The sequence below is a fragment of the Sphaerodactylus townsendi genome, linkage group LG06 (assembly GCF_021028975.2).
Source record: "Sphaerodactylus townsendi isolate TG3544 linkage group LG06, MPM_Stown_v2.3, whole genome shotgun sequence".
Taxonomy (NCBI): Eukaryota; Metazoa; Chordata; class Lepidosauria; order Squamata; family Sphaerodactylidae; genus Sphaerodactylus; species Sphaerodactylus townsendi.
In genome coordinates this window covers 1,155,837-1,180,999 of record NC_059430.1, presented here as the reverse complement: position 1 = coordinate 1,180,999, position 25,163 = coordinate 1,155,837, and the positions used below count along the sequence as shown (strand labels likewise).

The 25,163-nt window shown below is 53.4% G+C and overlaps 1 protein-coding gene across 1 annotated transcript; it reads right to left on the bottom strand.

Annotated features, from left to right (window-relative positions):
- Nucleotides 1-16,198: 16,198 nt before the first annotated feature.
- Nucleotides 16,199-21,670, bottom strand: LOC125435216 (F-box DNA helicase 1-like). Its single transcript, XM_048501367.1, has 3 exons — nucleotides 21,526-21,670; nucleotides 18,230-18,361; nucleotides 16,199-16,879 (listed from the first exon to the last, which is right to left on the bottom strand). The coding sequence occupies exons 1-3, from the start codon at nucleotides 21,562-21,564 to the stop codon at nucleotides 16,709-16,711; spliced, it is 342 nt and encodes a 113-aa protein (XP_048357324.1). The 5' UTR covers nucleotides 21,565-21,670; the 3' UTR covers nucleotides 16,199-16,708.
- Nucleotides 21,671-25,163: the final 3,493 nt, after the last annotated feature.

Below are 25,163 nucleotides of genomic sequence, written 5' to 3'. Positions count from 1 at the left end.
TATGTTCTTAAAAGGCCCTTGCTTTCACCTCCTGCCCGTGAGCTCCCAAAGGCACCTGGTGGGCCACTGCGAGTAGCAGAGTGCTGGACTAGATGGACTCTGGTCTGATCCAGCAGGCTAGTTCTTATGTTCTTAAGGCCATTGCTTTCTGCCTCCTGCCGCGTGGGCTCCCAAAGGCACCTGGTGGGCCACTGCAGTAGCAGAGTGCTGGACTAAGATGGACTCTGGTCTGATCCAGCAGGCTAGTTCTTATGTTCTTAAGGCCATTGCTTTCACCTCCTGCATGTGAGCTCCCAAAGGCACCTGGTGGGCCACTGCGAGTAGCAGAGTGCTGGACTAAGATGGACTCTGGTCTGATCCCCAGCAGGCTCTTTCTTATGTTCTTAAGGCCCTTGCTTTCACCCCCTGCACGTGAGCTCCCAAAGGCACCTGGTGGGCCACTCGCGAGTAGTAGGGCAGTGCTAGGACTAGATGGACTCTGGTCTGATCCAGCAGGCTCTTTTCTTATGTTCAACCCAAGGCCACTTGCTTTCACCTCTCCTGCGTGAGCTCCCAAAGGCACCTGGTGGAGCTCACTGGAAGTAGCAGAAGTGCTGGACTAGATGGACTCTGGTCTGACCAATCAGCAGGCTCTTTCTTATGTTCTTAAAGGCCCTTGCTTTCCACCTCCCTGCCGCATTGAGCTCCCAAAAGGCACCTGGTGGGCCACTGCGAGTAGCAGAGAGCTGGACTAGATGGACTCTGGTCCGATCCAGCAGGCTCGTTCTTATGTTCTTAAGGACATTGCTTTCCTGCCTCCTGCTGCATTGAGCTCCCAAAGGCACCTGGTGGGCCACTGCGAGTAGCAGGAAGTGCTGGACTAAGATGGACTTTCTGGTCACTGTTGATCAGCAGGCTCTTTCTTATGTTCTTATTTGCCCTTGCTTTCACCTCCATACCCGCGTGGCTCCCAAAGGCACCTGGTGGGCCACTGCGAGTAGCAGAGTGCTGGACTAGATGGACTCTGGTCTGATCCAGCAGGCTCGTTCTTATGTTCTTAAGGCCCTTGCTTTCACCTCCTGCACGTGAGCTCCCAAAGGCACCTGGTGGGCCACTGCGAGTAGCAGAGTGCTGGACTAGATGGACTCTGGTCTGATCTAGCAGGCTCTTTCTTATGTTCTTAAGGCCCTTGCTTTCACCTCCTGCACGTGAGCTCCCAAAGGCACCTGGTGGGCCACTGCGAGTAGCAGAGTGCTGGACTGGATGGACTCTGGTCTGATCCAGCAGGCTCTTTCTTATGTTCTTAAGGCCCTTGCTTTCACCTCCTGCACGTGAGCTCCCAAAGGCACCTGGTGGGCCACTGCGAGTAGCAGAGTGCTGGACTGGATGGACTCTGGTCTGATCCAGCAGGCTCTTTCTTATGTTCTTAAGGCCCTTGCTTTCACCTCCTGCACGTGAGCTCCCAAAGGCACCTGGTGGGCCACTGCGAGTAGCAGAGTGCTGGACTAGATGGACTCTGGTCTGATCCAGCAGGCTCGTTCTTATGTTCTTATGTTCTTAACAGGTAGAAGGGAGGGAAATAAAATGTCTCTTGCCTGTTGTGTTTGAGCCGGAGCACCTCCAACCCAGGAATGTGCCAAAGGATCGCTGATTTAGCGATCTTTGAAAATCCCAGGTTGATGGGAATAAAATGGGCCAAAGTCGTTTTGGGAATGGGACTTGGGCGAAACCCCCCCCACACACACACAGTTTATATAACATCCTACACCAGTGATGGCGAACCTTTTCGAGACCGAGTGCCCAAACGGCAACCCAAAGCCCACTTATTTATCGCAAAGTGCCAACACGGCAATGTAACCCGAATACTGAGGTTTTAGTTTAGAAAAAATGGTTGGCTCCGAGGCGTGCGTTACTCAGGAGTAAGCTTGGTGGTCGTTGTTGGCTTTGCTTTGAAGCAACCGTGCAACTCTTCAAACGGGTGAATCACGACCCTAGGAGGGTTTACTCAGAAGCAAGCCCCATTGCCAGCAACCAAGCTTACTCCCAGGTAAAGGATCATGCTTTAGTTCTTCGCATGAAAATCAGTGGGGTTTAACAGCGCTTAACAGGGTTACCTACACTGCTTCCCCAAAACTAGGTTTAATGCTAATAATTGAGCCCAGTGGCCCAGGCCAGCCTAGATGTGTGTGTGTGTGGCGGGGGCGATTTCCCCCCACACACACACACACAATGAACTCTGTTTGTGCGTGCCCACGGAGAGGGCTCTGAGTGCCACCTGTGGCACCCGTGCCATAGGTTCGCCATCACTGTCCTGCACCCATTATTTTCGGCCTGTGCGGAACCCACCAGAGTCCTGTATATGCTGGTTTAATTCTCCTCTTTCTTTATCAACAACAGCGCTGATCCTCTTGGCTGTAATTCTTGGGCTGTGGTGGTTTCGCAGAAAACGCGGGTAAGTTCTCTTTCGCTGGCTGTTCCGAAATTTAGGGTCAACTTCGAATCGGGCGGGGATCTGAAAAGCCACGGCTCCGTGTTGTCCGGTTATATCCACCCTGTGGCTCGGGAGCTCCCTGTGGCTTTTTGAGAGCCCTCGGTGGCTCTTCTGAGAACCAACCCCCGGTATGGCACGAACCATACATTTCAGGAAAGGCCTGTAGCTGGCAGATGGTCCCTGCCTTGAAACAGTGTAGCTGGAGGGACTGAAGAACAGGTAACCTGTGAGACCTGCATGGGGATGGAAAGGAAGGGAGCCGGCCTGCAGGCGGAAGGCAGGGTGGCCGAGGGCTCAGTGGCGTGCACTCGGGGGACCTGGGGGACCCCATGTCCCTATAGGCCATACGCCTCTGGTTGACCTTCTCCATTAACCCCAGTTCTTCTCTGCAATCTCTTAACGCTTTTGCCCTGCATCTGGGCCACTGCCAGGGGTGTAGCAAGCTGGCCTTTGAGAAGAAAGAGTGAAAGAGCAAGCCCATGAGGAATTAAACCCAGGAATTAAGATAACAGGGGTCGATTCCCCACTGGCAGGTTTGACCTAGGTTCAACCTAGGTTTGACTTTGGTATTCCCCACCAGCTGCGCTGGAGTTCGACCATACGGTTCCGTCCCAGCTTCACCCCCCTCAAGCACTGTCAAATTCTGGCTCCATCAGGGAGGTACAACTTTTCAAAGCAAACCTAGAGTCAGAACCTCAGGTGAAGCGGTAAAAGTTAGGGAATCATTGAGGAACTGTTCCCTCCGGTCAGCCAATCACAGTTCAGTGTTTTGGACATGCTCAGAACGAAAGACTCGCGGCGGGGAAAAGCGCGCCCTTTTTAAAAAAATCCTTCTTGTATATGAAGTGATGGCCATATATATAAACAGCACATGTTTATACGCTGCTTTTAGCTACATAGAGCACTGATTTGTGGCTATGTTGCCGTTATGTTAAAAAAAAACGGACGCATGTACACGTTCCCATGTAACACAACAGCCAATCAGGAACAAAGAGCAGAAGAGGCGCTGAAGTGATCCCGCCCTCTGAGCTCAGCTCTGGTGGGGCGAACTCAGCTGCTGTGGGGAGTAACAATTGAGTCAACGTAGGTCAGTTCCTTTTCAGGGAACCGGGTCGAATCTAGTCAACTCTGCAGTGGGGAATCAACCAGGAAGTGGCTTTCCTGATTGTACCACTGCCCACTGGTCCCTTTCCCGTTGGGAGTAATATTTCTGACTTCTGTTTTTGTCTTAAAAGATCTGTAAATGCTGCAGTCGAAATTTCCTTCTGTGCCAAACTCACACTCTTCGCCCCAACTCTTGTTGATTTTTTTTCCAGCCGTTTACGAAGACAGGGCGACGTCACCTTAGCAGAGATCCCAGGGGCGGAGAGATCAGGGGAAAGAGGGCAGATGATCTCAGCGGGCACGGACACAGAGGGCGCGGGACCTGCCGACGAAGGGGTGCCCATGCGGCCGTCAGACTGTGCCACCTCGACCGGCTGAACGATGCGTCCTGGTGAAAAAAACCCAAGGTCCTCAAAACTTGAAGCTGAAGAGCAGAGCAGCCCCATGTTGGATTCTCAACTCCAGCGGGCAAATGGAACCGATTTCCCGTCTTTCCTAAGGAGACCTGGGAGTTCCTTTCCGAACTTTACACCATTGCAGCTCTCACAAGCGCCTTTCGTGGCCTAGGTCAAGGGCAAAATGGAGATCGATAGGAGAGCTCGTTCAGGACTTCTTCTTCGAAGCGGGTGGCTTTCTCCCCACCCGCCTAACCGAGGTGGAAAGAAGTAACTATAGAAGGTAGAAGAATGTGGAAAATAGAGTTTTAGTAGTGGAGGAAAAATGTCCCTTCCGGCGGGCCCAGCGATCGGGAGAAAAGCGATGCCACGTGGCTTCTATGGATAGAAAAAAGTCAACTTGGCAGAAAAGCAGACATTGAGTGTGGGAATCCGGGATCTGCTTTGGGTTCGGAGAAAGCAAAGTAAGTTGCAAAAACTTCTCTTCCCTCACCTGTGTTTCATTTTGGTCTGGTATTTGGGGTCCCCAAAACCAGAGCTGTAGAGGACCTCTGTCAGGAAACATGGTTAGGAGAAAATGTATTTTACTTATTGATTTCATTTACATCATTTACAGTCCACCTTATCCACTGGAGCTCAAAGTGGATGACACAGAATATGTTTAATACAATCAACAAGTGGGATATCCCAACGGAGAATTTTATTATTTTTTACTTATTTCTATCCCTCTTCTCCTCGATTGGGATACCAAGTGCATTAGAACATTGTGTCCCCCCTCCTGTTTCCTCACAACAACAACCCTGTGATGTAGGCCAGGCTGAGAGTTTGTGACAGGGGGGATATGATTGAAGTCTATAAAATTATGCACGGGGTAGAAAATGTGGACAGAGAGACATTTTTCTCTCTTTCTCACAATACTAGAACCAGGGGGCATCCATTGAAAATGCTGGGGGGAAGAATTAGGACTAATCAAAGGAAACACTTCTTCACGCAACGTGTGATTGGTGTTTGGAATATGCTGCCACAGGAGGTGGTGATGGCCACTCACCTGGATAGCTTTAAAAGGGGCTTGGACAGATTTATGGAGGAGAAGTCGATATATGGCTCCCAATCTTGATCCTCCTTGATCTGAGGTTGCAAATGCCTTAGCAGACCAGGTGCTCAGGAGCAGCAGCAGCAGAAGGCCATTGCTTTCACCTCCTGCACGTGAGCTCCCAAAGGCACCTGGTGGGCCACTGCGAGTAGCAGAGTGCTGGATTAGATGGACTCTGGTCTGATCCAGCAGGCTAGTTCTTATGTTCTTATGACAGGCCCCAAATTACTCAATCAGCATCTATAGTAGAAGTGGGAATTGGAAGACAGGTTGCCTGGTGTCCTAATTTGCCCCTTCATAAACAACACGGTAGGATTTCACCTGTAGAAATCTGGGCCCAACCAGAGATGTATGTTTTACATATTAGCATAAGTTAAAGGATGCAAGAAATACACAGTAGGAACTACATGCAGTAATAGATAGTGCAAACTATGCCCAACGGTATGGTCTACGGACCTTAACGTCTCCCCCAGCCATCTTTCTGATCAATATCATTCAACGCAACCCTATTTTCTGTGAAAAAAACTATATTGAATTATTTAGTTTTGCAGTTGGAAAGTCATAGGCTGAGTCCGGCATTCAACTCTGCCTGCTGTCTGCGGGAAAGGAAGGGGAAGGAGTTCATAAGCCACCTTGAGTCTTCTTACAGGAGAGAAAGGTGGGGTATAAATCCAAACTCCTCCTCCTCCCCCCATTACAAGGATCCCACAGTTTATTTATTAAACTTATTAAACAGTTGCTGAACTGTTTGCATATAACCACTAGGGGCAGCAGTGAGCCTCCATTTTTGCATAGGGCAGGGATGGCCAACCTATGGCTACTCCAAAGGTTCATGGTCTACAATTCCCATCAATCCCTGGCAGGGACTGATGGGAATTGTAGTCCATGAACATCTGGAGCACCATAGTGTTGGAGGAGACCACAAGGGCCATCAGGACAGTGGGAGTCTTCCTGACCTCCGTGAATTAGGGGCCACGACAGAGAACTCACATGTTGCATGAGCAGTGGTTCATTTTGCTCAATACATTAGAAACCTGAGCCCGTAGCTTGGCCCTAGAGGAATTGGCAGCAGGGATAAGAAAGGCTGGTAATTTGCTTCCCTGATGTTATGCGTATCTTCGCTGCCATCTAGCGAACACCAAACCAGCTCTATACAGGACATGGAATTTAAAAAGCCTCCATCCATTCTCCTGGCCCAGAAGCAAATCTGCACACAGGGATAATAAAACCTCCCGTCTCCTGTTATTTATTCATGTACTATTCGTTTATTAAATTTAATATCCCACACCTCCCCTTTTGCGCTTGGGGCTGCAGACAACAATCATAAAAATAATATTTTAAAAAAATATTTTTAAATTGACCATTCCAAAAAAACTTATCAGAACAAAAGAGATCCTTCTTCACATTATGCATTTCTACATGTTTTCTGTGTTTAAGATTTTATACAAAATTAAATTACTTCCAGCTAGAAATTACTTCCAGCTAGAAAGGATATTGAAGAGATAGAAAAAGTGCAGAGAAGGGCAACGAGGATGATTGAGGGATTGGAGCACCTTCCTTATGAGGAGAGGCTGCAGCGTTTGGGACTCTTTAGTTTGGCGAGGAGACGTCTGAGGGGAGATATGATTGAAGTCTATAAAATTATGCATGGGATAGAAAATGTTGACAGAGAGAATTTTTTCTCTCTTTCTCACAATACTAAAACCAGGGGGCATACATTGAAAATGCTGGGGGGAAGAATTAGGACTAATCAAAGGAAACACTTCTTCACACAACGTGTGATTGGTGTTTGGAATGTGCTGCCACAGGTGGTGGTGATGGCCACTCACCTGGAGAGCTTTAAAAAGGGCTTGGACAGATTTATGGAGGAGAAGTCGATCTCTGGCTACCAATGTTGATCCTCATTGATCTCAGATTGCAAATGCCTCAGCAGACCAGGTGCTCAGGAGCAGCAGCAGCAGAAGGCCATTGCTTTCACATCCTGCATGTGAGCTCCCAAAGGCACCTGGTGGGCCACTGTGAGAAGCAGAGAGCTGGACTAGATGGACTCTGGTCTGATCCAGCTGGCTTGTTCTTATGTTCTTATGTTCTTATGATCCTTATTTCTTAACAGATACAGTTAAAACAAAGAAATTAACTACTTCCCTCCACCAAGAAAAAATAGATGTCACGTTAACCATTTATAATAATATGTTATTAATGTATATTAATATTTAACAAATCATTAATATATTAAGAACATGCTAACAACATTAAAACATTTAAACATCTAATGGAACAACATTTCCCAAATGGCGATTAGTACCATTTTAGAGGCCATGCAAAGCAAAATTCGGCCTGAAGCTGATTCTGGGACGGAATTTGAGAAAGATGGTTTTGAAAGCCAGCCTGGCATAACACAGGGGCCGCCAAATGTTTGGGTACGAGGGCCACATCATACATTTTACAAGTATTCACGGGCCGGAAAAATGGGTTTAAATGAATGAACACATTAATGAATGAATTACGTTTTACTGGGATCTTTTCCGTCATCCGCATATGAGTCAGAACAATTACAAACAATGCCATGCTTAAACTGAAGGGGGGGGGGATATATAACAGCGATGGCGAACCTTTTCGAGACCGAGTGCCCAAACTGCAACCCAAAACCCACTTATTTATCGCAAAGTGCCAACACGGCAATTTAACCAGAATGCTGAGGTTTTAGTTTAGAAAAAAACGGTTGGCTCCAAGGCGCGTGTTACTCGGGAGTAAGCTTGGTGGTAGTCGGTGGCTTTGCTTTGAAGCAACTGTGCAACGCTTCGAACAGGTGAATCACGACCCTAGGAGGGTTTACTCAGAAGCAAACCCCACTTCCAGCAACCGAGCTTACTCCCAGGTAAAGGATCGTGCTTTCGTTCTTCCCATGAAAATCAGTAGGGTTTAACCATGCTTAACAGGGTTACCTACTTCTTCCCCAAAACTACACTGCTTCCCTGAGCCTTCTGGGGAGGGCGGTCTAAAAATGTAATAAATAAATAAAATAAATAAACTAGGTCTAGGTTTAATGCTAATAATCTCCCTGAAATAATTACACTATTATCACATGATGAACTCTGTGCACGCGTGCCCACAGAGAGGGCTCTGAGTGCCACCTCTGGCACCCGTGCCATAGATTTGCCACCATTGATATATAATGAGGGGAAATGCCATGTTTAAAAAGGGGAACTCCTTTCCCGCATCACTCACCTGCCAGCTCAGGTACAACTCCACACACCGCCTCTGGACTCTGCGTGGAGTTTGGAGGCGGCGCATGGTGTTGAACGCTGCACCCAGCCAGGCTGAGTCCGGCATTCAACTCTGCCTGCTGCCTGCGTGAGAGGAAGGGGAAGGAGTTCGTAAGCCACCTTGAGTCTCCTTACAGGAGAGAAAGGTGAGGTATAAATCCAAACTTCTCCTCCTCCCACTACAAGGATCCCACAGTTGCTGAACTGTTTGCATGTAACCACTAGGGGCAGCAGTGAGCCTCCATTTTTGCATAGGGCAGGGATGGCCAACCTATGGCGCTCCAGGGGTTTGTGCAGAGGTGGGATCCAGCAGATTCTCACAGGTTACTAATTATTTGTGTGTGCCAAGAGGGGGTTACTAATTGGTGATTTTGCCATGTGATTTTTGCCTTAGTTACGCCCCTCCTCTCAGCAGTAGCACGCAGAACTTGAAGCAGTCTAGCAGGAGGTGCACCGGCGTGCGTGGCAGCCTGCGCCTGCGTGCATTCGTTTCCCGCCCAAGGACCAGCGCAGTGGCTGCATCCTTGCCACAGCCCTGCCCAGGAATGCCCCACCCTGGAATGCCCGGCCACGCCCCCGGAATTCCCCGCCCACCCATATTTGCGCTACGCCACAGTTTGAATCCCACCACCATGGGAACCTGTTACTAAAATTTTTGGATCCCACCACTGGGTTCGTGGACTACAATTCCCATCAGTCCCTGCAGGGGCTGATGGGAATTGTGGTCCATGAACCTCTGGAGCACCATAGGTTGGCCACCCCTGGCACAGGGGAACATGAGAGTCAGCCGGACTTAGCACAGGTACGGCTTGAGCACGAACAAAGAGGTTGAAAAAAAATGCCTTCTGGATCAGACCAAAACGTTTCGTTAACCTGCATCCTGTTTCCCCCCAGAGCTCAACCAGATGTCCCCAGAAGTCCTGCAGGCAAGGACAGAGACCAGCGGCTCACCACTCCGCCTCCCTCAAACAACTGGAATTCCTGTGCCTGCCGTCAGAAGAAAGAAGTGGAAAGTCTAGCTAAGTGTAAACAAGCTGAAAACTGGATCCTGACAAGATGGATTGGGAAACCAGAAGACCCATGGACACGGTGGTCCTCATTTTTAATGAGATCTAGTTGACTCACAGTACCTGGGAGACGATATTTGATTGACTCGGCGGCAATAAAAGTGTTCTACCAACTTCTTAGCTCAAAAGGTGGCCTCCCTACCTTGAGTTGGCTGACGTGGCCACATGGAACCTTACCTCGGTTGCCTTGGGACTAGACTACTGTCACACAATGTACATGGGTCTGGCCTCGAAGACAACTCGGAAAGTCCAGTTAGTACAGAATGCCAAAGGCAGGGTACTATCAGGGGCCAAGCACAGTATCTCTTTCATGGTTTTTCTCAGAGGTGGGATCCAGCAGGTTCTCACAGGTTCCCGAGAGTAGGTGACTAATCATTTGTGTGTGCCGAGAGCGGGTTACTAATTGGTGATTTTGCCACGTGATTTTTGCCTTAGTTACGCCCCTCCTCTCAGCAGTAGCATGCAGAACTTGAAGCAGTCTAGCAGGAGGTGCACCGGCGTGCGTGGCAGCCTGCGCCTGCGTGCATTCGCTTCCCACCCAAGGACTGGCGCAGCAGCTGTGTCCTTGCCACAGCCCCACCCAGGAATGCCCTGCCCCGGAATGCCCGGCCATGCCCCCGTCGTGCCCCGCCCAGCCCCAAAGGCGCTATGCCACAGTTTGAATCCCACCACCATAGGAACCTGTTACTAAAATTTTTGGATCCCACCACTGGTTTTTCTGCAGTTACTCCATGGGCTACTGATTAGTTTAACAGGTTCAATTCAAGACACTGGTTATCAGCTACAAACTCTTAGTGGCCTGGGACCCACCCACCCACCTGCAGCTTAGAGTCTCCTCCACTCCAGCGTTCTATAGTGGTTAAGAGAAGGTGCACTCTGATCTGGGGAACAGGGTTTGATTCCCTGCTCTGCCACTTGAGCTGTAGAGGCTTATCCGGTGAACTAGATTAGCCTGTGCACTCCAACACACGCCAGCTGGGTGACCTTGGACTAGTCACAGTTCTTCGGAGCTCTCTCAACCCCACCCATCTCACAGGGTGTTTGTTGTGGGGGGGCGGGAAGGGAAAGGAGTTTGTAAGCCCCTTTGAGTCTCCTTACGGTAGAGAAAGGGGGATATAAATCCAAACTCCTCTTCTCCCTATTATGTCATTTTGCCAAGGAGTGAGGGTTGCCATTCTCCAGGTGGCAACTGGAGACCTGGGCTTACAACTGACCTGTGACAGAGCTCAGTTTACCTGGAAAACATGGCTGCTTGAGCAGGTGGACTCTGCGGAATTGTATCTTTCTGAGATCTCACACTGAACCTCACCCTTGTCAGGCTCTGCCCTCTACATTCCCAGGTATTTCCCAACCTGGAGCTACCCTGTTTCCCCGAATACAAGACATCCCCTGAAAATAAGATGCAGTCGAGGTTTTGCTGACGTGCGAAATGTAAGGTATCCCCCGAAAGTAAGACGTAGCAAAGTTTTTGTTTGGAAGCATGCCCGACGAACAGAACACAGGAAAAATAAGACATCCCCTCAAAATAAGACATAGCGCATCTTTGGGAGCAAAAATTAATATAAGACACTGCCTTGTTTTCGGGGAAACACGGTAACCCTAGAATTTGTTCCACTCGCAGAAGGGGAAATAGTGGTTCTCTCAGTCAGGAGAAAAGCATGGCGGAAGGGAGGGGGAGCAGTCTAGGTTTCCTTGGGCCGTGGTCGCAGTCGGGGTTTGGCCGTTGCGTGTCTGTGTGCCCTGGGACTACTGGACCACATTTGTTTGTCCCACCCTCCATCCCCATAAATGTGTCCAGGAAAGGGTAGTAAGTTCCTGTATGCTGAGCTAGGACTAGAAAAGAGAAGCGGAATGTATTGTCGAAGGCTTTCACGGCCGGAATCACTGGGGTGCTGTGTGGTTTCCGGGCTGTACGGCCGTGTTCTAGCAGCATTCTCTCCTGACGTTTCGCCTGCATCTGTGGCTGGCATCCTCTGAAGATGCCAGATCCTCTGAACAGCCACGAATGCAGTAGCGTCAGGAAAATGCTACTAGAACGACCATCCCCAGCTAGAAACCAGCACTAATTAGCACGGCTATCTGCCCTAGGGACAAGGCCGGTAGCGCTCTTCTGGTCGCGTGGAAGTGCAAAATCATTTGCGGTGACTCTGGAAGTCCTGTCACCGTCGTTTTCATGCCTTGACCCCATCTGAGGCCGCCAAAAAAAGCGACAAGACAGCAGGACTTCCTGCTACCTAAGCGCCCTCAACCCACCTGGGCTCCCCTCTTCCTTCCCCACTGCGGCTGGGTTCCCCGGCGCGCGATGCTCTTCTGATCTCCCTCGGGCGGGCCGGACCGCTGCAGTCCCGACCTCGAGGAGACCTTCTTTTATAAGCGCGAGGCCCAGGGGTGGGGCTTCAGGGAGCAGGAAGTCCCACCTTCCCCTAACTCGAATAGCAGGTCTCGGCTGCCAGACTGTAGTCTCTTCTGGCCTGGAATCAGAAGAACTGCAGGCGCTACCGGCTAAGGCAACCAGCAGGAGTCTGAGGGGAGGTGGGGAGTCTGGGGGGGGAGGTGGGCACTAGACCTTGCCCGTCCATGAGCATGGGCGAGTGGAACAGTGGGGGTGGAGCCTGGGGCATCAGGGAACTGGGGTGGTGGTGAGGCAGAGCCTGGGGGGTGTCCACGGAACCAATTTGTTGTCTCCGAAGCCATTTGCTTGATGCGGCTTCTGCTCAGCACCCCAGAAGTGGAATGGCTGGGAAACACACACACCAGTCTCGGTCAAGGAACTGCTGGATGGAAACATGCTAGACAAACGGAGGAAAAAGATAAGAACTTTAATCTCAAACTGGCCAGACCGAGGTATCCTTAAAACATTTTAATGTCAATAAAGTATATAAAATGAAGTACCCCAGTCTTGCATATACAGTCTTCGATTACTGGGCGTTTGAAAAAAGAATCTTATGAGCGCTCTTAGACACTACGTGCCTACGGATTATGAGGGCACCCTGCAGAAAGGTGGGAGGAAAAGGATGGAAATGCTGCCCAGTTGCTGGGGGAAGAATCTCTGCCACCAGAAAAGAAACAGGCAAGGCATTTGGCAGAGTTGGCACCGTATACAGCTGCAGCGTTTGCCCGGCGTAAGGGTCATCGTGTGGTCTTGACGATGACCCTTTTTGAATACCAGTTAAAGGCTTTTCCGCATTCTCCTTTTCCTCATTTGTGTGTTTGTTGCTTCAGGGTATTTTTTTCCCTGTTGCTCACATTTTTTGCTTCCTGTAGTGGTTGATTCACTATTACCGTGTTTCCCCGAATATAAGACAGTGTCTTATATTAATTTTTGCTCCCAAAGATGCGCTATGTCTTATTTTCAGGGGATGTCTTGTTTTTCTGTGTTCTGTTCGTCAGGCATGCTTCCAAACAAAAACTTCGCGATGTCTTACTTTCGGGGGATGCCTTATATATCGCACTTCAGCAAAACCTCTACTATGTCTTATTTTTAGGGGATGTCTTATATTCGGGAAAACAGGGTACATCACTTAATGTCCAACCTTCAGATTTAAGCGGCAGGTTTTTATGCTTGACGTGAAGCGATGTAATAACGAATCAACCACTGGGGGAGCAAAACGTGTGGAACAGAACCCTCCCCCTAAGAAACAGGAACACATAACTGAGGAAAATGAGCATGTGGGAAAACCCAATTATTAACTGATTCACAAGTGAGACCCGCAGGTAACCTCATAAGCAAAACTTTTCACAAGTTGCACACTTTAGAAAATAGCTCTAGAATAAAGCTGCCGGGGTTGGGGTTTTCTTTAACACTACAGATGTCATTCTGTCATTTTAACACTGAAAATCATTTGTGTCTCTGGCTCAAATTTCTTTTGGCTTAAATATTGTTTAAGTGGAGGTAGGGTCCCCATTCTCACAGCTGAAAAAAGGATACTGGCATTGCTGGAAGGGGTACACCTTCAACAACTCCAGTGGGTAGGTGGGAAGCACCTTCAAACATTCAGACTGAAACTGTGCAGGCACAAGAGGGTGGATCCGACCAGTTCTCACCACTTCTCTAGAAGTGGTTACTGATTTTTTCTGAGTGCCGAGAAGGGGGTTACTAAAGCAACCTCCCTGCCCAATAGGGACTGGAGGTGCGTGTGTGCGGCGGCGCCACTGTTTGAATCCCACCACCATCGGAACCTGTTATTAAAATTTTTGGATCCCACCACTGACCTGTTCCCAATGCTAAAGACACACCCGCAAGCTCACCATACTGTCTCCATCTTCCTTGGACGGCCTGTGCAGTAGTTCAGAAATCAGTGCCATGTAAGTAGAGCCTGCTAAACATTTAGCCACCCAATAATCTTTTTCCTGTGCTACCTCCCCCTCCTCTGGGGTCTGAGCTGTCAGAGGGGGTTTCCCTGCCCGGTGCCGCTGCCTCCATCCCCCCTCTGCCCCACAGGGCAGGCAGCTGCCTGCTCTACCAGGCAGAGGGGGTTTCCTTGCCTGGCGCCGCTGCCTCGAGATACAACGGCACCGGGCAGGCCACGAGATACAACGGCACCGGGCAGGCCGCAACCACTATTCCCGCTCTGCCCCACGGAGCAGGTGGCTGCCTGCTCCGTCAGGCAGAGGGGGTTTCCCTGCCCGGTGCCTCCGCCTCCCAGGGTTGGAAGGAAAGGTGCGTGGAGGGGTTGAACCAGTAGCGGAGCCGCCTCTCCGGCTCGGTAGATCTTCGGGGCTGTGGAAAACAGGTCCAAATGGCTCTTTAGGTGGTAAAGGTTGGTAAAGGTTGCCGACCCCTGAACTAGGTGGATTAGCTCTACATTCCTGTCGGAAGCCACCTATTTTAAGGAAGAGGCCCTGAATAAGTGGCAGAGGATTATCTAGTGAACCACACATGTTTCCGCACTTCTACATTCCTGCTGGGTGACCTTGGGTTAGTCACAGTTCTTCGGAACTCTCTCAGCCCCACCTGCCTCACAAGGTGTCTGTTGTGGGGAGAGGAAGGGAAAGGAGCTTGTAAGCTCCTCGAGTCTCCTCACAGGAGGGAAAGGTGGGGTAGAAATCCAAAACCCTTCTTCTTCCTAAGGTGCAAAAATATGTAATGTAAAACGTCTTGTCGAAGGCTTTCACAACCGGAACCACTGGGGTGTTGTGTGGTTTCCGGGCTGTATGGCCATTTTCTAGTCGCATTTTCTCCTAACATTTTGCCTGCATCTCTGGCTGGCATCTTCAGAGGATACTCTGAAGATGCCAGCCACAGATGCAGGCAAAACGTCAGGAGAAAATGCTGCTAGAACACGGCCATACAGCCCGGAAACCACACAACACCCCACTGTAATCTAAAACGTTTGCGAACTTAAGAACATAAGAAGAACATAAGAACAAGCCAGCTGGATCAGACCAGAGTCCATCTAGTCCAGCTCTCTGCTACTCGCAGTGGCCCACCAGGTGCCTTTAGGAGCTCACATGCAGGATGTGAAAGCAAGGGCCTTGACATTCTATCCCAAAGATGCACCTGGCAAATAAATGCTGTTCGGCGCTGTGTTCACTGAGGTGGCCTTTTAAATTCCTGCAAATGAATCAACTATCTTTATCGTCCTTTTCTAACTCTTCCCATGGGGTTCTTGGCAGCCTGCTGGTACACAGCAAAACCTATCGCACTGCAGCTAACCCTAAAGTCTTTACATGCACCACCATGTATCTCAGAGGTGTCCAACTCTGGCGCTTCGGATGTTCATGGACTACAATTCCCATCAGCCCCTGCTGGCATGCTGATGGGAATTGGAGTCCATGAACATCTGAAGCACCAGAGTTGGACACCCCGATGTACTTTGAGGAAAACAGATATGTAGGGAAGATTTTGTTTAAAATGTGTTGTCAAAGGTTTTCACGGCCGGATTCAACTGGTTCTGGTGGGTTTTCCGGGCTGTGTGGCCATGGTCTGGTGGATCTTTATTATTTATTTATTTATTTATTTTATTTAATATACCGCCCCATCCCCGAAGGGCTCTGGGCGGTGTACAGCATAAAACCACATAAAATCATCATAAACATCCATAAGTACAGTAAAAACAGCAGTTATTATCCCAAGACGGCTGATTAGGTCCCACCTGAACCTAATCCTCCTAGGAGGAGGAGGGAGGGGTAGTGGGTCTTGATGGTATTAGGGACCCATAAATTCCAATAATGGGTCCCACTGATGTTAAGGACCCTAACCTGGGGGGGGAGGGGGGGAACACTCAGCGGCTGGTTTCTCCAAAAGCCCGGTGGAACAACTCAGTCTTACAGGCCCTGTGGAAATCACCAAGGTCAAGCAGGGCCCGGACAGCTGGTGGTAGAGTGTTCCACCAGGCAGGGGCCAGAGCCATAAAGGCCCTGGCCCGAGTGGAGGCCAGCCGCGTCATTGAGGGGCCAGGGATCTCCAGTAAATTGGCCTCTGCCGAGCGCAGAGGCCGAGCTGGGACATATTGGGTAATGCGGTCCCGAAGGTACAAGGGTCCCAGGCTGCGTAAGGCCGCGTAAGTCTGTTACACACTGTTACACACACAGATTTCCCTCTGTGAGACACCTCCGAAGATGCCAGCCACAGATGCAGGCGAAACGTTAGGAACAAGATCCACCAGACCACGGCCACACAGCCCGGAAAACCCACCAGAACCAGTTTTGTTTAAAAGATCCTGTTTCTCCCACCCACCAAAAAAAGTAGGAGGTTGTATGTGTGCCCTCCCCTCAGTCTGATTAAAAAGCATCTTTCCCACCTCCAGAGAAATATCTAGAAAAAGCAACCAGTATCAAAAGTTACCAGAGGAGACCTTCTGTGAACTGGCAATCCTTTTTTTTTCTGTGAATGACACATAAACACACACAAGAACGCACAGATCAAAGCCTTATCAATCTCATCCAAACAGCATGACTGACAGCTGTCATTTGTGCTAATCTTTACTCACTCCACCCCCACCCCCACCCCCCATCATATTACAAAAGGCAGAACTTTATAATATAGGTTTAGGCACAAATGGAAGGAAACAGGATTTCCAGCGACAGCTTCTTGGTGTTGGGAGAGGCCGAAAGAAACCTTCCAATCCCTCAAATGCTGCGAACTGGGGTGCCCCCTGCCGCCATGTTCAAAACTTTGCCCTCCCTGGGACACTCTCTCATTGAGGTTCGCTCTCCGTGGATGGCGCTCACACAGTGCTCTCATGACGAGCGTTCCATCCCACGTACTGCTACGGCAGAGTCATCCCGACGGAAGCCTTTCCTTCCTCTTAGAATCATAGAGTTGGAAGAGTCGTCGCCAGCAAGAGGGAGCCCGGAGAAGCATTTCCCATTCAAGCCAGCGCCAACATGATATTATAGTCCTGCGGAAGGACAACGATCTCTTCCGTAAACTCCAGCGTCCCCATCACTTCCGGAGAAATCATCAGCCCCGTAAGAGGACCGAGACGCCGCTCCACGCACCTGTGGCAGAGGTAGCCCTCGGGATCTTTGGCTCCACCGCTCTGTTGGGAGGAAGAAGTTCAGAGAAACAATCACCCTTGTGGTGATTTCCCCATGTGTCCGTGTATGTGGCGTAGGAGGTTAAGAGCTCGTGTATCTAATCTGGAGGAACCGGGTTTGATTCCCAGCTCTGCCGCCTGAGCTGTGGAGGCTTATCTGGGGAATTCAGATTAGCCTGTGCCCTCCCACACATGCCAGCTGGGTGACCTTGGGCTAGTCACAGCTTCTCGGAGCTCTCTCAGCCCCACCCACCTCACAGGGTGTTTGTTGTGAGGGGGGAAGGGCGAGGAGATTGTAAACCCCTTTGAGTCCCCTGCAGGAGAGAAAGGGGGGATATAAATCCAAACTCTTCTTCTTCTTCTATGTAGGACCCCCCCCCCCACACACACACACACACAATGGTAATAAGCAAGATAGTTTCAGAGGGCAGCCGTTTGGATCTGCAGTAGAAAAGCTAGATTTCAGCCCAGCCGCATCTTAGAGACCAACATGAGTTTGGGGGTATAAGCTTTCAACAAAGGAAACTCTGACTCTCAAAAGCTCACGCCCCCAGAATTTTGTTGGTGTCTTAGGTGTTACTGCACTCGAGTCTTGCAACTTAACGACCACCAATCTCATACTTCTGCCTGGCGTAGTGGTTAAGAGCAGGTGGATTCTAATCTGGAGAACTGGGTTTGATTCCCCACTCCTCCACCTGAGGGGCAGAGGCTTCTCTGGTGAACCAGATGTGTTTCCCCGCTCCTACACGTGAAGCCTGCTGGGTGACCTTGGGCTAGTCACAGCTCTCTCAGGACTCTGTCAGCCCCACCTGCCTCACAAGGTGTCTGTTGTGGGGAGAGGAAGGGAAAGGAGCTTGTAAACCACCTTGAGTCTCCTTACAGGAGGGGAAGTTGGGGTATTTATTTTATGTATTTATTTATTAAATTTATAGGCCCCCTCATCCCCGAAGGGCTCGAGGCGGCTCACAACATGGCTGTTTTCCAAGACAGCAAATTAATACAACATAAAACTTAACCCATTAAAACTCAAGCAACAATTAATAACAATAAATATAGATTAAAACAACAAGGTTGTGTAAAAACACACACACAGGTGCCTGGTCTTAAGGCCAAAAGGTATAAATCCAAACTCTTTTTTTCTTCTTAACAGTAATTCATGTTATTAATTTTATTAATACTAATAATTCTCATATTTGGTGAGGACTGTATTCTAATGTGGAAGGATACAACTTCCTGTATTCTACAACCAAACTATTATCTTTCTGTGGAACAGAGTATAGCCAACAGGGGGAGAAAGGGAGTTTCATCAGCAAAACTCTCCCAAGCATTCAGCTGAGGAAACAAAATACATACGTAAGCAAACGGCCTCTTCTTCATGGTCACAAAAGAGTCGCCAGAAATTAAATTGGAACACCCCCGGACAGAGCACTGGATCGGCTCCCAACTGCACACCTCGCTGGTCAGTTCTGGCCTTAAATAATACTCCTGGAAAGAAGACAAGAAGTTCACTGCATAAGCATAAGCATTTTATTGTCATTGTGCACGCACAACAAAAATTTACAGCAGCATTCCTTGATGCACCCAATTTCAGAATCATACCCCACCCTCACTTTCCCCTTCCTCCACCCATCCCAACACAGCCCCAAACACATCAACAGGAAGCCGCGGAGTTCAGCATCGCCACAGCTCTAGAGTAGAAGCTGTCTCTAAGCCTCTTTGTCCTAGTTTTGATAGACCTGTATAGTCTGCCGGATGGTAACAGTTCAAAAAGAGAGTGTGCTGGATGAGACGGGTCTCTCCGAATATTTTGGGCTTTCTTTAGGCTTCGGGAATTATAGAGTTCTTCCCAGGAGGGGAGAGGGCAGCCGATAATCCTCTGTGCAGGAGTGATCACCCTTTGGAGCGCCTTCCTATCTGCCACTGTGCAACTGGAGAACCATACACAGATGCAGTAGGTTAAGACACTCTCTCTAGCACAGCGGTAAAAGGACACCAGGAGTTTTCCATCCAGTTGTTGTTTCCTTAACAGTCTCAGATAGTACAGTCTTTGCTGGGCCTTCTTAACCACCGCGGCAGTCTGTACGCCCCAGGTCAAGTCCTCTTTAATCATAACGCCCAGAAATTTAAAACTCGCCACCCGCTCTACTTGATCTCCATTAATAGTCAAAGGCTGAATTTCTGAGCTATTCCTTCTATAGTCCACTATGAGTTCCTTTGTCTTGTTAGTATTAAGAACCAGGTTATTTTCCCTGCACCATGAGAGCAGTCGGTCCACCTCACTCCGATAGGCAGACTCATCCCCTCCAGAGATGAGCCCCACCACTGTTGTGTCATCGGCAAATTTGATAATGGTGTTACTATGATAGACAGGAGTACAATCGTATGTATAAAGGGTGAACAATAAAGGACTCAACACACAGCCCTGTGGCGTTCCCATATTTAGAGTAAGAACTGAGGAAACCCGATTTCCCAGTCTAACCCTCTGGGAACGTCCAGACACTGAGACTGTACAGGTTTCTGAACAGCAGCCTGTTTCGGGATAGGGGCCACTGTGAAAAAAGCCCTCACGGATCCAACCCGCGGTCCATTCTAGTCCGATCTCACACAGTTACTCTGGAGGGCCAACAACAGGGCACAAGGGGCAAGGACTTTCCCCCACAGCTGTCTCCTGGCACTGTGTTTCAAAGTTGTCGCCTGGCAACTTTTAGGGTTACTGCCCCTAAACATGGAGGTTCCCTTCAGTCGTCACAGCTGGGAGCTTTTGAAGATCTATGACCCATTCTCTGGGAACGATGGAAATTCCAACTCTTTCGTATTCCAGCCCGTGGCTACTTAGGGATTGGGGGTGGGGGGGGGCCAGGTTAATGATACAACGGCACACTTCAAAAGTCACTTTGTGCCTGTCTCATGCCTCGGCTGTGCTAGCAAACGTTTCTGCCCTCAAGAATGGTGTGTTCTTACTGTTTTAACGCTACTGAAACTGTAGAACGTATTTTATGTGCTTGCCCTAAACGTGCTCATTATAGACCTGATCTCTCCAATGTATTACCCTCTCATAGAGCAGCAGTGGCGTAGGAGCAGCAGGAGCAGCAGTGGCGTAGGAGGTTAACAGCTCGTGCATCTAATCTGGAGGAACCGGGTTCAATTCCCTGCTCTGCCGCCTGAGCTGTGGAGGCTTATCTGGGGAATTCAGATTAGCCTGTGCACTCGAACACACGCCAGCTGGGTGACCTTGGGCTAGTCACAGCTTCTCGGAGCTCTCTCAGCCCCACCCACCTCACAGGGTGTTTGTTGCGAGGTGGGAAGGGCAAGGAGATTGTAAACCCCTTTGAGTCTCCTGCAGGAGAGAAAGGGGGGATATAAATCCAAACTCCTCTCTTCTTCTCTTCTTCATGTTAGGGATCGCCGTACAATATTTGGGGTATGTTTTCTTTTGGATAATCGATCAGCTGAGATAATAGAGCTGGTAGCTGAATTTTGAACTAATGTATTAATGAACTGATAAGAGTTCAAATGTTTTGGTTTGTTATTTAGCTTCTGCTATTGATGCCTAATAAAGGTCTGATTGATTGATCGATCGATTGAAAGAAACATTTCTGGCTTGCTTATTTAACAAAAACAACAACTCACAAATCTCTGTCTTCGAAGAGCAAGATTTAGCACCAAAATATCCCAAACATCGTTTTTGTGTTCCTTCCCTTCACTCAAGACCAACGTTCTCTGTAAACTGCGTACGTGCGTGGCCACGCGGCCACCATATTGGTGCCACGCAGATAAGGGACGGCCTGGCAGGGGGAGTTCTCCTGGTTGGCTCAGTTCCACATGGCGTTTTCCGGCTGCAACGCAGCACCAGGGCATGCTGAGAGGGACCGTTGCTCAAGGCTTTTCATCCTTGCGCAAAGCTTCATTCCCTTTGGGGCAGTGGTGGGATCCAAAAATTTTAGTAACAGGTTCCCATGGTGGTGGGATTCAAACAGTGGCGTAGCGCCAATGGGGCTGGGCGGGGCACAACGGGGGCGTGGCCGGGCATTCCGGAGGCGGGGCATTAATAATTTCTCTGTTACTGTAAAAAACTCGTACTGTTAAAAAAAAAGTTCCTAATTTCCAGCTGCTATCTTTCTGGCCATAATTTAAACTCATTCTAGCAAGTCCTATCGTCTGCTGCCAACAGAAACAACTACTTCTCCTCTAATTGACTGCCTGTCAAAAACTTAATACTTTCAAATACTTTTGTTTCTAGAAATCAAAAGAAGGAGACTTTCCTTAAACAAGGAACTTCACCATATTACTAAAACATGTTTTTAAAACAGCCCAACAAGGAGAATTATCCCATTTTTCTACCTTCACTAACCAGCCACATAGGAAACAACAGGACTTTATGATTTTTGGACCTAATGGGATTTCTAACGGAAAAGCGGACCCGATTAGTAACCCCCTCTCGGCACTCACAAATAGTTAGTAACCCACTCTCAGGAACTGGTGAGAACCTGCTGGATCCCACCTCTGCTTTGGGGTAATGCAATGGCCCAATGGCTCTGCACACCCTTTATCGGCCACTCCTAGTGTCTCACAACTTTGTCTGCAAAAGATCCTTCTGAATTTGGCATGGAGGGGGGGCGTGAGTGGGGAGGGAGATACTTTTCACTCACTCCGGCCAGCGTCAAGAGATGGCACAGAAACTGCGGCATGATGAGTTGTCTCTTGGCACGGGTTACTGCGACGTAAAGCAAATTCCATTCGTCAGCAGGGACTTTGCCTGTGGAGAGATTCAGGACAGATCGGCTGAAGACAGTTCAGATAATGAAACAGCGAAATAAAAAACCTGTATGTCTTAGAAGAAGAAGAAGAAGAAGAAGAAGAAGAAGAAGAAGAAGAGGAAGAGGAAGAGGAAGAGGAAGAGGAAGAGGAAGAAGAGGAAGAAGAACAAGAAGAAGAAAAAGAAAAAGAAGAAGCAGAAGAAGAAGAAGAAGAAGAACAAGAACAAGAAGAACAAGAACAAGAACAAGAACAAGAAGAACAAGAACAAGAACAAGAACAAGAAGAACAAGAAGAAGAGGAAGAGGAAGAGGAAGAGGAAGAGGAGGAGTTTGGATTTATATCCCCCCTTTCTCTCCTGCAGGAGACTCAAAGGGGCTGACAATCTCCTTGCCCTTCCCCCCTCACAACAAACACCCTGTGAGGTGGGTGGGGCTGAGAGAGCTCCGAGAAGCTGTGACTAGCCCAAGGTCACCCAGCTGGCGTGCATGGGAGTGCCCAGGCTAATCTGAATTCCCCAGATAAGCCTCCACAGCTCAGGCGGCAGAGCTGGGAATCAAACCCGGTTCCTCCAGATTAGAGTGCACCTGCTCTTAGCCACTGCTCTTAGCCACTATGCCACTGCTGCTCTTAGAAAAAAATGCTACTTGATCCACAGATTTTTTCTTGAAAATATGGGGGAAGGCATGGGATATCTGCAGTACAATGCACTCAACCACACCTTTGCGCAGCAAGTTCCACGCAAAATGCTTACTGATTGGTTCTCCACCCCGGGACTTGCACAATATATACTCCACTAAACATTCCCTTCTCACTGGACACAGTGTGTGAACACACTTCTCTCTGTGACACACCTTTGAAGAGGCCGGCCACAGATGCAGGCGAAATGTTAGGAACAAGATCCACCAGACCGCGGCCACGCAGCCCGGAAAGCCCACCACAACCAGCTGAATCAGGCCGTGAGCCCTTCGACAATACAAAGACTCCACTTTGCTCGCCAAAGTTCTGGGGTTCAATTTTTGGCAGTTTCTAGGGCAGGGGTCTGCAACCTGCGGCTCTCCAGATGTTCGTGGACTACAGTTCCCATCAGCCCCTGTAAGCATGGCCAATTGTTGTGGTTGCCAATTGGCCATGCCGACAGGGGCTGATGGGAATTGTAGTTCATGAACATCTGGGGAGCCGCAGGTTGCAGACCCCACCCCCCCCCCCCCCCACCCCCCCCCCCCCCCACCCCCCCCCCCCCCCACCCCCCCCCCCCCCCACCCCCCCCCCCCCCCACCCCCCCCCCCCCCCACCCCCCCCCCCCCCCACCCCCCCCCCCCCCCACCCCCCCCCCCCCCCACCCCCCCCCCCCCCCACCCCCCCCCCCCCCCACCCCCCCCCCCCCCCACCCCCCCCCCCCCCCACCCCCCCCCCCCCCCACCCCCCCCCCCCCCCACCCCCCCCCCCCCCCACCCCCCCCCCCCCCCACCCCCCCCCCCCCCCACCCCCCCCCCCCCCCACCCCCCCCCCCCCCCACCCCCCCCCCCCCCCACCCCCCCCCCCCCCCACCCCCCCCCCCCCCCACCCCCCCCCCCCCCCACCCCCCCCCCCCCCCACCCCCCCCCCCCCCCACCCCCCCCCCCCCCCACCCCCCCCCCCCCCCACCCCCCCCCCCCCCCACCCCCCCCCCCCCCCACCCCCCCCCCCCCCCACCCCCCCCCCCCCCCACCCCCCCCCCCCCCCACCCCCCCCCCCCCCCACCCCCCCCCCCCCCCACCCCCCCCCCCCCCCACCCCCCCCCCCCCCCACCCCCCCCCCCCCCCACCCCCCCCCCCCCCCACCCCCCCCCCCCCCCACCCCCCCCCCCCCCCACCCCCCCCCCCCCCCACCCCCCCCCCCCCCCACCCCCCCCCCCCCCCACCCCCCCCCCCCCCCACCCCCCCCCCCCCCCACCCCCCCCCCCCCCCACCCCCCCCCCCCCCCACCCCCCCCCCCCCCCACCCCCCCCCCCCCCCACCCCCCCCCCCCCCCACCCCCCCCCCCCCCCACCCCCCCCCCCCCCCACCCCCCCCCCCCCCCACCCCCCCCCCCCCCCACCCCCCCCCCCCCCCACCCCCCCCCCCCCCCACCCCCCCCCCCCCCCACCCCCCCCCCCCCCCACCCCCCCCCCCCCCCACCCCCCCCCCCCCCCACCCCCCCCCCCCCCCACCCCCCCCCCCCCCCACCCCCCCCCCCCCCCACCCCCCCCCCCCCCCACCCCCCCCCCCCCCCACCCCCCCCCCCCCCCACCCCCCCCCCCCCCCACCCCCCCCCCCCCCCACCCCCCCCCCCCCCCACCCCCCCCCCCCCCCACCCCCCCCCCCCCCCACCCCCCCCCCCCCCCACCCCCCCCCCCCCCCACCCCCCCCCCCCCCCACCCCCCCCCCCCCCCACCCCCCCCCCCCCCCACCCCCCCCCCCCCCCACCCCCCCCCCCCCCCACCCCCCCCCCCCCCCACCCCCCCCCCCCCCCACCCCCCCCCCCCCCCACCCCCCCCCCCCCCCACCCCCCCCCCCCCCCACCCCCCCCCCCCCCCACCCCCCCCCCCCCCCACCCCCCCCCCCCCCCACCCCCCCCCCCCCCCACCCCCCCCCCCCCCCACCCCCCCCCCCCCCCACCCCCCCCCCCCCCCACCCCCCCCCCCCCCCACCCCCCCCCCCCCCCACCCCCCCCCCCCCCCACCCCCCCCCCCCCCCACCCCCCCCCCCCCCCACCCCCCCCCCCCCCCACCCCCCCCCCCCCCCACCCCCCCCCCCCCCCACCCCCCCCCCCCCCCACCCCCCCCCCCCCCCACCCCCCCCCCCCCCCACCCCCCCCCCCCCCCACCCCCCCCCCCCCCCACCCCCCCCCCCCCCCACCCCCCCCCCCCCCCACCCCCCCCCCCCCCCACCCCCCCCCCCCCCCACCCCCCCCCCCCCCCACCCCCCCCCCCCCCCACCCCCCCCCCCCCCCACCCCCCCCCCCCCCCACCCCCCCCCCCCCCCACCCCCCCCCCCCCCCACCCCCCCCCCCCCCCACCCCCCCCCCCCCCCACCCCCCCCCCCCCCCACCCCCCCCCCCCCCCACCCCCCCCCCCCCCCACCCCCCCCCCCCCCCACCCCCCCCCCCCCCCACCCCCCCCCCCCCCCACCCCCCCCCCCCCCCACCCCCCCCCCCCCCCACCCCCCCCCCCCCCCACCCCCCCCCCCCCCCACCCCCCCCCCCCCCCACCCCCCCCCCCCCCCACCCCCCCCCCCCCCCACCCCCCCCCCCCCCCACCCCCCCCCCCCCCCACCCCCCCCCCCCCCCACCCCCCCCCCCCCCCACCCCCCCCCCCCCCCACCCCCCCCCCCCCCCACCCCCCCCCCCCCCCACCCCCCCCCCCCCCCACCCCCCCCCCCCCCCACCCCCCCCCCCCCCCACCCCCCCCCCCCCCCACCCCCCCCCCCCCCCACCCCCCCCCCCCCCCACCCCCCCCCCCCCCCACCCCCCCCCCCCCCCACCCCCCCCCCCCCCCACCCCCCCCCCCCCC